The 15,885-nt window shown below is 33.5% G+C and overlaps 2 protein-coding genes across 2 annotated transcripts; both read right to left on the reverse strand.

Annotated features, from left to right (window-relative positions):
• Positions 1–826: 826 nt before the first annotated feature.
• LOC137618428 (uncharacterized) lies at positions 827–10,084 on the reverse strand. Its single transcript, XM_068348596.1, has 3 exons — positions 9,994–10,084; positions 9,342–9,521; positions 827–1,071 (listed from the first exon to the last, which is right to left on the reverse strand). The coding sequence occupies exons 1-3, from the start codon at positions 10,082–10,084 to the stop codon at positions 827–829; spliced, it is 516 nt and encodes a 171-aa protein (XP_068204697.1).
• A 1,847-nt stretch (positions 10,085–11,931) lies between these two features.
• On the reverse strand, positions 11,932–13,671 carry LOC137618430 (uncharacterized). Its single transcript, XM_068348597.1, has 3 exons — positions 13,413–13,671; positions 12,518–12,700; positions 11,932–12,029 (listed from the first exon to the last, which is right to left on the reverse strand). The coding sequence occupies exons 1-3, from the start codon at positions 13,669–13,671 to the stop codon at positions 11,932–11,934; spliced, it is 540 nt and encodes a 179-aa protein (XP_068204698.1).
• Positions 13,672–15,885: the final 2,214 nt, after the last annotated feature.

Below are 15,885 nucleotides of genomic sequence, written 5' to 3' on the forward strand. Positions count from 1 at the left end.
CAATTTTATTTTAAAACTACTGCAGACAACACAAAAACTACGATGGGTGAAAAAACACACTTGTCATTCATAAAAAGAAATGGAGTTTCTTTTTATATTAGCACTACTAATGGAAATATATCATTAGGGAATCTCTATTAAGGCTCTTGATAGCCTGTATTATGTCTGCAGATGATACAGGGTTTCAGCTATTTTGTTGCTCGATGGTTTGGGGATAAGGGTGTCCATTTGCGTTTCCATGGAAAATATTCTTAATAAATTTCAGGATCGAATTTAAAGCTGCCATTTCTTGTCTGTGGCTGGGAGATTTATTCTCCTGGGAAAATATACAAAAAGACTTTTCAAAAGACTTGTATCTATTTTGGTAACCAAAAAAAGATTTTGAGATATTAAAATGGCATGGAATGAATGAGCACACAAAGGCTGGTTTTATGTACATGCAGGAATTCGGTATCTATGTCTTTTCTGGGATTCATATTTGCTACAGAAGAGTTTTGGGACTGAAATTTTTGTTGAAGATTTCGGAGGTGCGTCTGGTAGGTTGATATAAATGTGCTGAAAACATCTGAATTGGTCAATCAGGGAAGTGATCCGGTGAAGAGTTATCTTGAAGACTATTCAAAAGCTGTAGCCTAACCAAACCATTGTGTTTATCGATCATTCTCCTCCTGGTGATCGGCTGAAACAATACGTATGTGGTGTTTTAGAAAATTTATGTCAATTTATAATGCTTTCTATAACATATATTTACAGTATATTATTGATATATGCACATTTCTCATATTTTCAGGAGAACGTCTTAGTCTTTCTAATTTATTCATAAACGTTACACTGCAATTGATGAGTAAAAATTTCTACCTGTACACCCATCTGCAATGGCAGTGGTAAGCTCTTTCTCACATAGGTAATGATACTTTTCATGGCATTTCCAATCTGCAAGCTTGTACTCCCACAAATACTTCATTCTGCCACAAGCAGGGACAGGGTCATTTGGTTGTCCAGAAGCCCACTCAGTGACTTTGCGTCCACCCGTCCAAAAACGATTTTTTACACCTACATATATGTCGTCAGCTGTGAAAGAATGGAAACAATATAGAACGATCTTAGTATTTTATTTTGAACGATTGAGCAATTTTATACATACGCACACACACACACACACATAAATATATATATATATATATATATATATATATATATATATATATATATATATATATATATATATATATATATATATATATACACCCCTCCCCTTTCTGGACGTGGATACCTTGAAGTAGGAAAAGGTTTTGTGTGGCTTGCAAAGCTGTACTAGTTAGGACCACCCATACTAGGTTGGTTTGCTGTGAGCGATCAGACTGCTGTCTCCATCACCAATTCGCGGTGGCCAGCGTGGTGATGAAAACTGAACAAACCCCAAACATGAATAAGGGCGTGTCTGAGGCGTTTGTCCTGCAGTGGACTAGAAACTTCTGCAGTTGTTGTTGTTGTATAAATATATGTGTGTGTGTGTATATATATATATATATATATATATATATATATATATATATATATATATATATATACATGCAAAAACCGGCATATATTAATATTGTGCATGGAGACACACATGCATACACACACATATATATATATATAAATATATATATATATATATATACACATATATATCTGTATATATATACATATACACACACACACACACATATATATATATATACATATATATATATATATATATATATATATATATATATATATATATATATATATATATATATATATCCACACCCAGTGCTCCTGGAATTTATTACAAATACGTTATTGTTGTAAGAGTTCACTTTCTATCCATTATGTATCTTTCATATATACAGTAGTATTTGGTTTCACATATTCAAACATAGAGAATTTGGTTCTGGCATTTAAAATGACTTTTAGGATTATGTAAAATAGTCAGCAAAATGTTTGAAAGGGAAACCGTCCAATACAGGATATTTTCATCATTCATTTGAGTAAGATTACTGCCGCCACCAAGCTGGTTGAAAATCTCCTGGCTTTGGGTGATAGGAGGAGTACTCTTATAAGACTAATAGCTAAAATAAAAGTAGGGAATGGAATCTTATTTACTTTTTACCAGCCTAAAACATGAGTAATATATATTTATATATACATATATATATATATATATATATATATATATATATATATATATATATATATATATATATATATGATAAATTTTGCACATTTAAACGCGTTTTTCATTTTTCAAATAAGCCATATATATTATCACATTAAAGCCTGGATTCTCTTAACGACCTCGGGATTAGAGCCACAGGCAAAATCAGTCAAAGACTATAGTATGTGACTGGCCGGGTTTTGAACCACGGCCAGTCAGATACTATACTGAATTTGACAGGTATATGTACAGAAAAATTGTCATTGACTTTTATCTTTCTCCGTGGCTAAGTGGTATGGTCAATGTCATACAAGTATCCTGGACCAAGGTTCAAAACCTGGCCAGCCAGGTACTATAGTCTTTGTGTGATTTCGCCTGGGGCTCTGATCCCGAGGTCGTTAAGAGAATGTATTAATATAAATATATATAAATATATATATATATATATATATATATATATATATATATCTACACTATATCTATCTATCTATCTATCTATCTATCTATATATATATATATATATATAGTATATATAAACATAAATACTGTATGCATATGCAAACTTTTTCTACATACATATAATATATATTAAGTATATAAATAAATAAATATATACATATACATATATGTAAATATAAATATGCATATATATATATATATACATATATATATATACATATATATGTATACACACATATACATGTGTATATATGCATGTGCATATACAGCATATATATTATTACGACTAGCGAATTATGTAAATTCCCGAGCTCCAAAACTCACCTTCTTTATATTATATAATCTGATATGCAAGAGAATACCTCCGAGCTCTAAGAATAATACGCAACTCCCAGATGATAATATATATGAACACTGAATATCTAAAGGTTTCGTTACGTTACACCCAAAACAAAATCGGAGTGATTACTTTACTTTTAACGGGAACTATTCTTAAATCAACCTCTTATTTCGGTTCTTAGTCATGGGATACGAGCAGGTACAGAAATAATAGTTGGTGATCGAAATAATACAAACTTTACAAATATATATACAGTATATGTATATATATGTATATATACATATATATATATTTATATATATATATATATATATATATATATATATATATACATATATATATACATATATATATATATGTATATATATATATATATATATATATATATATATATATATATATATGAAAATAACAATTCAAAAAAATAATACCAAAACTAAATCACTCGAAATTCAAATCTGAACTAGACCTTAGACTTAATACAAAATTGAAACTTCAAGAATTATACAATGACGTGATTAACTAGAAATTAATTCGTGTAAATGTTTAGTTTCAACATTTTATGAAAAAATATTGATACTTTGACACTATAGTAAATAAACAATAATTACACTTACCTATACGTAACTGTTACTCTTACATCCTTTGGGCTCAACACAAGGATACCGGATGTTTAAGTAAAAATAAATACACTTCACTTTTTAACCAAATCTCACACGGCCAGTCATAAAAAAATATTAAATAAATTTTACATTTGAGAGGAAAACACTATTCACGTTGGAGAGGAAATACGCAGTGTCTGGATAGATGCTGAAGAGAGGACTGGTGGATGTTGTCTCTTTCAGAGGGACAGACTAGATCTCTGGTTCCTATGCATTGCTAGACCCTTATATATATCATCTTAATTCATTCTAGAAACTTCTAGTTAATCATTCTCGTAGCGTGGGGGGTATGGTGTAAACGGCCTCTTACAACGTCAGGTTGCCCATTTGGCAGTTTGAAGAAGGGGTATATTCGTTGCACAACGAGGCAACACTCTCAGCTAACTTCGCCCACATCCTCTCACAAAAAAAAAAAAGTTCAAGTATAGAACCTTCCTGCAACTTCCAAGCACGTGGAAAAATTATGCAATCCCTAGCATGTTTGCATTACAGCATACCTTTTAACAAAATTACATAAGGCTTCGTAACAAAACTACGTGAAATGAAAATTTAATTCTTTAAAATTACGTAAATTTACATATATGGAACTGAATGGAAATATAACTAAATGAATGAAGTCTTATGTAATTTACACACATATACTTAATCCTACATAAGTGGAACTCACGTTAAGAGCTGGCTATACATTTCTTAAACACAGAAATATAGTATGTGAAGAAAATATTATACTTTAATGTAGGCTGGCTTCGTAAGAATACATGTGTGTGTATATATATATATATATATATATATATATATATATATATATATATATATATATATATATATATAAAATATTATACTTTAATGTAGGCTGGCTTCGTAAGAATACATGTGTGTGTATATATATATATATATATATATATATATATATATATATATATATATATATGTATGTATGTATACTTAATCCTACATAAGTGGAACTCACGTTAAGAGCTGGCTATACATTTCTTAAACACAGAAATATAGTATGTGAAGAAAATATTATACTTTAATGTAGGCTGGCTTCATAAGAATACATGTGTCATATATATATATATATATATATATATATATATATATATATATATATATATGTGTGTGTGTGTGTGTGTGTGTGTGTGTGTGTACGTGTAAGGCTGGCCTACTAGTTTTATAATAGAGAAAGAGAGACAGAATAAACGGTTAGGTGGAAAGAGAAATTCATAATGGAATATAATTCAGAATAAAGGCAGAAACTTACGAGTTAAACGGTCGTCAAACAGATATAAAATGCCCTCATAATTCCATTTTCCTTTTTACCATTTAGAGTATCAACGGATATCATTTTCATTGCTACCATTTTCTATCATCATTATTATTATTATTATTATTATTATTATTATTATTATTAGCTAAGCTACAACCCTAGTTGGAAAAACAGAATGCTTGAAGCCAAAGGGCTCCAACAGGGAAAATAGCCAAGTAAACTCTAACCCAAGACAGCGGAAGTGTAGCCATGGTACAGAGGCTATGACACTACCCACGACTAAATAACAGTGGTTTAATTTTTGTGTCCTATTAGAGCTGCTTACCATAACTAAAGCGTCTCTTCTACTCTTACCAAATGAAAAGTAGCCAATGAACAATTGCAGAACAGTAGTTAACCCATTGAGTGAAGAATTTTTTTTGTTATCTTAGTGTTGTCAAGTGTATGAGCACAGAGGAGAATGCGGAATAAATAGGCCAGACTACTCTGTATATGTGTAAGCAAAGAAAAAAAAAGACAAAGACAGAGAGGAATCCAGTGTAGTTCCATCAGGCCAGTCAAAGGACCCAATAATTCTCTACCGATATTATCTTATATTCAAAACAATTCAATGAAAGAACTCAGTTCCACATTATCGTTAAGGCTTTAAAGGTACTTATTCTTATCAATGTTATAATCAATACCATACAAATCGTTATTAAATACAGCAAGTGAAAAAAAAAAATAATCTCATATTTTGTTATATTTCCAATATATCATGATCACTACGAAGACTGATGATATAATGAAATATGACGAGAAAAAACAGGATTTATTTGATTCAGAGATTTTTATTGCCACTGGGACTGTGGCGGGATGTTTCAAAACAAGCCCCACACCCTGAATCACACTTACTGACAATTGTCTCAACCAAACAAACTTTCAACTTACGTTATCTAAACCAGACTCTAACAAAAGGTAAAAACTAAACATAACCTTAATACTATATTTCTTACAAACTAACACTTAAAACTAGAATCAGCTGCATTCAAAAACTTTACACTAAATATACAATAACCACCATTCAAATAAACACAAAAGCAAACAATAACAAAACTTAAAATTAACCACACACCAATACCAAAATAAATATGTGTTCATATATATTAAGGGACACCAACACTGTCGTCCACCCACAAGCCGAACTGTCTTTCACGTCTCACTACCACAGCTTTGTGCTTAACAATCCACTGTGTGGCAATTTGCCACACCTACCTCCCTGATTGGGGTCCTGGATATCATCATCATCATTATCATCATCATCATCATCAATCGAAGGCTCATTCAGTCCGGGTCATCAACATTTATTTAAATCTGAGTAGTCGTATCCAGTTCCTTATGATAAGCCAGGTCATCAACAATCAATTCCACATACAAGTTAAAATCTCTCCAAAGGAATAAGTAACTCCAAGGAGGAATCACGGCCTGAAAAAAAGCCCTTACAAACACTCCTAGCTAACTAAACTATCACACTATAATCAAAGATAAATAATAAACTTTCTATTATTCAGAATCACTCCAAACAAAGATAAATAAATTGTACTTAATTATTGAAATAAACAAAACACTTCCACGCTGGTAAAAAATATAGTCAATCCAGGACTCAAACCACACAACTGCCTCTAGCTGCAGACAAATCGAAAAGAACGTTCACCCAAGACATTCACAACTTTCCTAACCTAGCTAAAAACATAAACAACAACCTCATTTATACCAACAGTCTTTCTCACAACAAACAATCAATACACTAACTACCTCTCGCTCGCTGACACACACACACACTCTCTCTCTCTCTCTCAGGATTTGGCAAACGAAAAAATAAATAAAAATATATAAAAATTGATCCTCTACAGGACCAAGGAGACACTTCAGTTTAAAAGTATTCTTCTCCTTACTTCTCTGTGTCATTTGATTCAGATCACAGGCTTCTCTTAATTAAATTAAAGACAGTGAAACCTAAACCAATTAAAAGCCAAGTGAGAGAAAGATTTATCCTAGAGAATATGAGAGAAGAGGAATGCTTAGTTAGATATCAAAACGAAATCAGTAGAGCTAAACAAATGCAACAGGAGAGCAACGACCCAAATGAAAAATGGAGACACTTTAAGATGGCTGTAGTAGGCGCTGCTAATAATACAGTGCAGAAGAAAAGAGTTCGAGGTAGGAGGAAAAAACAAACTGCTTGGTGGACTCCCACACTTAAGTCCGCTGTTACAAATAAAATGAAACTTTTCAGAAAATGGATGAAAACTTTGAGCTTGGAAGATCACAATAATTATAAAGAAGCCTTGAGAGAAACAGAAAGAATAAAAGCTCAAACAAAAAGAGAAACGTGGGAAAGAATAGGAGAAGACCTAGGAAATGATCTCCAAGGTACTAGAAAACTCATATATAGCACTGCTAAAAACTATAGAAAGGGAAGCCAACCACCCACTTATGTAATCAAAGACCCTATGGATGGGACAATTTTAACCGAACCCCGAGAAATTGAATTAGGATGGAAGCATCACTTTGAAACACTACTAAACAATGAAAATGATGACCTTGAAGAACATGTAGAATTTGATGTGGTTGGGGATGCAGAACCTGACATAACGACACAGGAAGTAAAAAGTGCCCTCAAGAGGATGAGAAATGGTAAGGCCCCTGGAGTGGATACAATACCTGCAGAGCTCCTTAAAAACATGGGTGAGGATGGAGTCATTTGGCTGCTGGAACTAATCGACATACTCTGGAATGGACAAATACCACCTGAAGACTGGAGAAGAGATCTAATATGCCCAATCTATAAAAAAGGTGACAAGACAAATTGCAGCAATTATAGAGGAATATCCCTAATGTCACACACTTTTAAAGTATATGAAAGAATACTTGAAACCAGATTGAGAGGATATGTTGAACCAAAGCTGGGGGAATGGCAAAGTGGTTTTCGGCAAGGAAGAGGGACAACCGATATGATTTTTTCACTCAAGATGATATTCGAGAAAAGCTGGGAATGGAACAGGGACAGATATATTGCTTTTATAGACCTAGAAAAGGCTTTTGATAGAGTACCAAGAATGAAAATATGGGATGCCCTAAAAGACCCTTACTATGGAATCCCTGAGAAACTTATAAGAGCAATTTATAACACCTATCAAAACATCAAATCCAGAGTAAAAACATATCAAGAGAATGAAGATTGGTTTGAAATTAAATCAGGAGTAAGACAGGGCAGCGTCCTTTCTCCACTTCTTTTTATATTGTTCCTAGACAAATGTATGAGGGAACGAGGCGAGGACGAAGCCGAAGATATGATCATCAACCTTCTGTATGCAGATGACCACGCAATGATAGCCCCCAACGCAGAAGCTCTCCAAGAAAACGTCAACAACTGGAATGCGATCTTAACAGCAAATGGAATGCGGATCAACAAGGATAAGACAGAGATTATGCACCTATCACGAACACCAAACAACGTAGATGTAGAATTAGAAGGTCATACATTGAAACAGTGTAGAAATTTCAAATACTTAGGAGTGGAGTTTTGTGACCAAAACGATCCAAAACTGGAAATAACTACCCGAGTTCAGAAATTTAGTAACAATTTGTATCTGCTCTACCCACTAATGAAAGACAGAAACATACCTCGCAAAGTGAAAACCATAATATACCTAGCTATTTTAAGACCAATATTGACTTATGGCCATGAATCATGGACATTAACATCAAGAACTAGAAGCCAACTCCAAGCAGCTGAAATGAAAGCCTTAAGACTCATAAAAGGTGTGACAAGACTGGATAGACTACGAAATGAAGATATTAGAAGAGAACTGGGAGTGGAGGGGATTCTGGATTTTGTGGAGAGAGGACAGCTTAGATGGTTTGGACATGTCAAAAGAATGGAGGAAGAGCGATATCCTGTAAGGTTTTTGGAATGGACACCAGAAGGAAGGAGACCGGTAGGAAGACCAAAACTGAGATGGCTACAAAACATAGAGAGAGGAGTAGAGAGGAGAGGCTTCAGTTTGCGGGAAGTTGATGAGATGAGGCTCTATGAGGATCGCCAAGAATGGAGACAGTTCTTGAAGCAGGACGACTGACAGGCCTGGAGGCCTACCTGGCGTCTGGTGAGAAAGGTGAGACTTCTCCTACTAGCACTTCCCCAATCTAAGTATCTATAAAACAAGAATGGCATGCTATAATCATATGAGTATGGCTCTCAATATGTAAATTCAATTGTAAATCGTTTGAGTTTAAAAAATGGGATTTATAAATAGAGCATATTTTCAACCAGAAAAAGCAGATAAGATTATTCATTTCTGAAAGTTTGTACATTATAATGTAGACTTTAGGTCAAATGTATAGTTTCAAATTATACAATAAGATAGACCGTGGATGACTTACAACTAGAGCGCTGCTTCAGGCAAAGGCGAAGCTTGTGAAATTTCTCTTCAGACTTGGCGACGTAAAGTGACGAATTGAGATTTTCACAACTCGTCTTCGAAACCTCCCAGGTACTTTTCTCACTACTGACGTGGAAGCAGCCAATGCATGACAAAATCTGAAAAGGCCCTACGCACTCTGCTGCCGAATAAACAGACATGTTAATCATGAAAATAAGTTTTTCAAAGGCTTCACATTTATGTAATTATGTAAGGGAATTCATTTATAAAGGCCTCATAATATTTAGTATTTGAAAGTCAAAACAAAACTTCAATAGCATAGAGATATATATAGACAATAAGAAAATTAAATTACTATATTAGACCAGTGAGAAATATTTATCTTTATTACTTATCTTTTAAAAGCTTGAAACTGTGCACATTGTCGCACACTGAAAGCGTAGCTCATGAAAAGCTGATAAATTGTGAAACTTATTGTTTAGAAGATATAATGTCAAAGGAAGGATAAAAGATTACATGGACAATAAATGGAAAGATTCAGGTTTCAAGTTACTTATATATGCCGTTACCTTTTCAGGGCTCCACCTTGTTTCTGAAAATATGGTTCCGTTTACTCCATGATGTGAACAATTATGAACTACCAAAAGTGGTACCTTGATCCTTGGTAGTAAGCACCAGGGTGGCAGTGAAGCTCTCCAAGTGGGCCATAAGGTTAAGCAGGCCATTTTCCAACACTAACCTCATAATCACTCAAAACAAATATGTCTGCAAATACAAACCTACGACTGCATGTCACCCCCCTCAGAATCTGTAATTTACTATATGAACGAACTTAGTTGAACTATGTTCATTGGTCATGGTAATAAAGGCTTCTAAAGATCGTTACAATACTTGCCAAAAGTTGATGATCTCATTTTGACAATTTTTAATTTTTCCTTTTAAGTATTACCTTACACGGTGTTAAGATGCACATATTTATTAATGGATTCTCTGCTGGGTCATCTTAGGATTCATACTGAATGCTGTGTAAAAAGACTTTGGTTTTGTTTGAAGTGTTATTATTATTATTATTATTATTATTATTATTATTATTATTATTATTATTATTATTATTATTATTAGCCAAGGTGCAACCTTAGTTGGAAAAGCAGGAGGCTATAAGCCCAAGGGCTCAAACAGGCAAAATTTGCCCAGTGAGAAAAGGAAATAAGGAAATTAATAAACTGTATGAAAATGAATAGAAATTGGAATAAAACATTTTAAGAACAGTAACAAGATTAAAACAGATCTTTCATATGTAAACTATAAAGAGAGACTTATGTCAGTCTGTTCAACATAAAAACGTTTGCTGTAAACTTGAGCTTTTAAAGATCATTCCACAGCTTGGTCATAGCTGGAATGAAACTCCTAGAATACTGTGTAGTATTGACCATCATGATGGAGAAGGCCTTCCTATAAGAATTAAATGTATATCTATTATTACGTTCAGGGTGGTATACTCCGGAAAGTTCTGAATGTAAAGGAGGGTCAGAATTTTTAAAAATCTCATGCATAACAAACTAATTGAACGACGGTGTCAGAAATTAATATCTAGATCAGGAATAAGAAATTTGATAGACCGTAAGTTCTTGTCCGACAAATTAAGATCAGAATCAACAGGTATAAAGGAAAGATTGTTTATACCTTTTTGCGACTTTATGCTATCATGAATTTTTTTTTCCTTCACATCGACAAGAATAATATTGCTTTCAGCATTTTGAGACAAATTTAGGTATTATTTTGTAGTGGAGTATCCTCTGTATGTGAGCTATGGTACAGGTTGTGATAAGCTGTATGTCTATGTTGATTTCTCTTTATTATGTCAGGCCATTAGATGACTTCCTTCATTTTGTACTGTAGCATTACATCTGGAAACATGTACTTATTGGAAATCTTTCCCCATCTCCAACTGGAAATGGGTTATTGAAAGATGGCACTGAAAGTATCAGTACGAAACCTATGAACAAGAAACCTGCACCAGACACTGAACTTGATCTAAGAATGTGCAGTTGCAAGAAAAAGGATGTGGGGAAGGTGCAGCTGAAGAAGGGCTCTGCTTCCATGCACAGAGGCATGTAGATGTGATAGTGGGTGTACGAATGTACCTTCAGCCTATTCAGTAGATGATTATGATGATTATTAAGACTCTATATCACAATGAATCTATATTATATGTCAGGATGTCTTGTAGCTGTAGATGGAGGCAAGACATTTTTGTTTTTGCTAGGTAAATTACAATACAATGCTTACATTCATGTGGTACAAGGTTCCTGTATTCAGTCCTTATGGTTAACCAATTGAACAAAATCTGTTGGTATTACCTGTGGTCTGGATCTTATCGGGAAAGTTATTACTATCATTACATACTGTGATTCATCATAAAATGTCAACTTGGTTCAGTTACCACATTACATCTTTTACTTTCTTCTCCACATTCATATTTTTACAAAACTATAACTGCATATATTTCTTGCCATTAATTATCTACAGTATATGTTTTAATGAGTCTTTTGATTTAATTTGGTAATGATCTTACACAAGCTCTCATTCTGCTATATGGCATTTGTCGAAACTGGAGATTCAGAGGCTAATGTCATTATAGTAATTGTAAGTGTTCTTAAATCAGATGAACGTTCTATTTCTCTTGATGCTTCAGAGTTTGATTGCGAATGTAATGAATGGTTGAACTCAACAGCCCTTTATTTGTGGTGGCTGATGAATCTGTGAAGATTCAGTAGCCGTCCCAGTTATTACGATGTCCATTGTTGTTGTGGTTATTTATGCACTTATTGAAGCTGTCATTATAGTAGTTGCAAGTGATGTTGGATTGGATGCACTTGCTCTTTCTCCTGTGCTCACTGTTACGTAACTAATGAAAGGATTTTTAACTTAAGTTGCACAACAATTCTTTCTCTTTTATTTGATGTTTATTTCATCAAATGTAAAACATACAAGAGTTTGAGTAGGGTAATCTAATTTAAACCTTATACTACTAACTAAAAAATCCACTCAACACAGGCAAAGAAATGTTGCTTTGCTAAAGTATTGCTTCTCCCCACAATCCCATTCTGCTTTATGATTTGACGCATCAGAGGATTACAGGTGAAGGTAAAGAACGATTGAATTAAGGATGATTACCTTTATTTGTGGTGGCTGATGTGGTTGTTGTCCATGTAGATTCTGTAGAAGTCACAGTTGTATCACTGCAAGTCATTATGGGGGTTACTGTTGTACTTGTAGAAACTGGGGATTCGGAGGCTAATGCCGTCACCGCAGTTGTAAATGTTCTTGAATCAGACGAACTTTCTATTTCTTCTGTTTCTATTGTTATTAAATCAGTGAAAGTTATTAATTGTTTTACTCCCTTGCACATCCTTTCTTTCCCTTTTATTTGAATTATATTTCATCAATAATGGAAAATGAAAGTTTGAATATGATTACTATTTTCACACCTAACACTACTGACTACATAATCACCTCAACCAAATCAAAGCGTGGTAAGCCCCTACATAACTTTCAAAGATAATAAACTGTATTGGCAATTATTGACAAATTTCATTGGATAAACTAATGCAGATGAATGAACTTCTTTTGAATGTACGTTATCAGAAAATACAGCTGTAACAATTCTTGATACATGTATAGGCTAGCTCACTGCTAGTAGGGTAACAACATCATCTGACTGAAAGTAATGAGGATTAAGGTGTTTGGGGTAATGATCTGGATGTTAAAGTTAATCATTTCAAAATTGAGGATTTTTTAACTTAACATACTATTCTTTGAATGTATTTTGCTCTTATGTAGGGGCATATTGCACCAATTCTTTCTAAGTATAAGATGGAGCATACAACAAGAGTTTGAGGATAGTTTATTTTAAACCTTATACTTCTAACTAAAAATCCACTCAACCCAGGCAAAGCAAGGTTGCTTTGCTTAAGTATTGCCTCTCCCCACGATCCTATTCTGCTTTATGATTTGACATATCAGAGGATTAATGGTGAAGGTGAAGAACTATTGTCTTAAGCATGCTTACCTTCATTTGTGGTGACTGATGTGGTTGTTGTCCATGTAGATTCTGTAGAAATCACAGTTGTATCACTGCTAGTTGTTATGGGGGTTTCTGTTGTACTTGTAGAAACTGGGGATTCGGACGCTAATGTCGTCATATTAGTTGTCAGTGTTCTTGAATTTGAGGCACCACTTGTAGTTTCTGAAGAGAATGAGGTTGAGACTCCAGAAGTTGAATCACCAAACTCTGCCCTCTCTCGGTCGTCCATCAGTTCAGCACCCATGACAGCTTTTGGAAATACACACAGACGAATGTACATAATAGAAAAAGGGAAAGTCATTTGAAACATTTAGTTTTTTGAAAAATGTACTTGCTTCTACATGTCACAGGTAATGGGATCTGGCAATTAACTGGTAGGAAATATTATCATAATACTTACAACAAAGAAATGTCCTTATAAAGAATATTCAAAAGTATGTACGGTTGATGTTATTCTATTCATCGTAATGATAACAATAATGATCGGATAATGGAGGACTGAAATTAATAATGCTAATTGAAATTAATAACAAAGGACATTATGTAGAAATGTAGTGGATTCCAGGGAAACAAATTGGTCATTGCAACTCAAAAACGATGGTTATACAATCACTGTAAGACAAACAACTACTTACTATTGGCAGAGGGAATAAACAATACTAAAAGAAATATGATAGAAGCAGTGAATGAAGTAGAATGTTATTAAACCAAGGAAGTGGTTGGAAACAGTTAAGCCTACTAGAGAAGAATGGGAGGCGGCTTATTGTAATGAAAGATATTATACACGTAAACAAATTGTAAGGCATACAATATGCCAAGAAAAGATAAAAAACTGAACAGCACTAAAATTGAACAATACTTTGAATAATCTACTGGGAAACATAATATTAATGAGACATAAGAAGATGGATGTGGCAGAGATGAGAATGTTGAGATGGATGTGTGGGGTGACAAGAAGAGATAAGATACGGAATGAGGTAATTAGGGGTACCACATGAGCTAGAAAACTATCAGATAAAATCCAAGAGAGTAGACTGAGGTGATATGGTCATGTCATGAGAAGAGATGAACATTACATTGGGAGGAGAGTGATGGAAATAGAGGTACAGGGAACGAGAAGGAGAGGGAGACCAAAGCGAAGGTGGATGGACTGTATCAAGGATGACCTTCGATCAAAGGGATTAACCGGTGATGAAGTGTGGGACAGAGGTAGATGGAGAAAGCTGACCAGAAACATCGACCCCACATAGAAGTGGAAAAAGATGCAGACAAAGAAGAAGAAGAAGAAATATGTTTTTATAACCTTTTCAGCTAAAAGTAATTTATAAATACATTATGATCATTTGTAAAATTTTATGATCCAACAGAGAAATTATTTTCAAATTTAGTTTCTAAACTTATTTGAATTTTGTAAAGAGAGTACATTTAATGCCATGATTTTGGCATGCTGATAAAGAAATTACAGGAGTTTTCTTTGTAATATTGATTTAAGTAACATATAATTTTTTTTTCTTACGAAAGATGAACAATATCAACAGCAAGAGGAGGTTATGTTTGAATATAAGGTATTAAGCCCTCATATGGTGGAATGAAACTAGAATTAATTTCATTTGGTGAAGGACCTAATCTAACTGACATACTAAAATTTCAATTTCAACAACAACACTGAATGGTTCTAATATTTTCTTTTTGTATGTTATTTTCAAGGGAGTATATTAGTTTAAAAATGAAAAAGACCTCCAACTAAAATAGAAGAAGAAGAAGAAGAAGAATAAGAAGAAGAAGAAGAAGAAGAAGACTATTAAATGTTGATCTTGGAATAATGCTTTAATTCTAGTCCTGCCTAAAGATTGTTTCGTTTCCTGAAAGTCTTTTTTCCAGGTAATCCCAAACTCGCTCACTCGCTGCCAGTCTCCCCTATATACATGGGCTTTAAAAAAATATAAAACTAGCTGACCTTATATTGCTTGTATTGACCCTCAGTTCGAAAAAGGAATCCGTAGTAATACCATGAAGACTTTTTTTTTTTTTTATAATACAGTATTAGTAATACCATTTGCTATGTATCAGATCGATCTTCATCCTATGATGATACCTATTGTACGTAGCTAAGCAATGACTGACCTCATTATCTTTTTTACTTGTGTCTTTAGATATTTAATAAGCGAAAATGTTTGGCTACATGATCACGTTTATACAATATTTCTAAGAATATTGCTAGAGCTCCTTGTCTTACATAGACAATATTATCCTCTAAGGACATTGCACGAACGTCCCCGAAAACAACTGAAGGTCAGTTGAATATTATGGCAAGCATAAGAAATACATAATGTTGAAGTAATTATATTTATTGCTCAAATTGTGAGATACTTTTTCTTTATACTAATACTGATTTAATTCGAAACTTTCTTCCATCTATTTTATCTATTAGATTTAAAAATGGCTTACTTTTACTTGT

The sequence above is a fragment of the Palaemon carinicauda genome, chromosome 24 (assembly GCF_036898095.1).
Source record: "Palaemon carinicauda isolate YSFRI2023 chromosome 24, ASM3689809v2, whole genome shotgun sequence".
Taxonomy (NCBI): domain Eukaryota; kingdom Metazoa; phylum Arthropoda; class Malacostraca; order Decapoda; family Palaemonidae; genus Palaemon; species Palaemon carinicauda.

Bases quoted from the DNA above. Each gene is read 5' to 3' on its own strand.
- LOC137618428 (XM_068348596.1), bottom strand. From the start codon at position 10,084: ATGAGGTTAGTGTTGGAAAATGGCCTGCTTAACCTTATGGCCCACTTG. The intron at 9,522-9,993 runs GTACCACTTTTG...TTTATTCGGCAG, and splicing joins GCTTACTACCAAGGATCAAG to CAGAGTGCGTAGGGCCTTTT. The intron at 1,072-9,341 runs GTAAGTCATCCA...ATTCTTTCACAG, and splicing joins CCTGAAGCAGCGCTCTAGTT to CTGACGACATATATGTAGGT.
- LOC137618430 (XM_068348597.1), bottom strand. From the start codon at position 13,671: ATGGGTGCTGAACTGATGGACGACCGAGAGAGGGCAGAGTTTGGTGAT. The intron at 12,701-13,412 runs GTAAGCATGCTT...TAATAACAATAG, and splicing joins ATCAGTCACCACAAATGAAG to AAACAGAAGAAATAGAAAGT. The intron at 12,030-12,517 runs GTAATCATCCTT...CAAACTCTGAAG, and splicing joins ATCAGCCACCACAAATAAAG to CATCAAGAGAAATAGAACGT.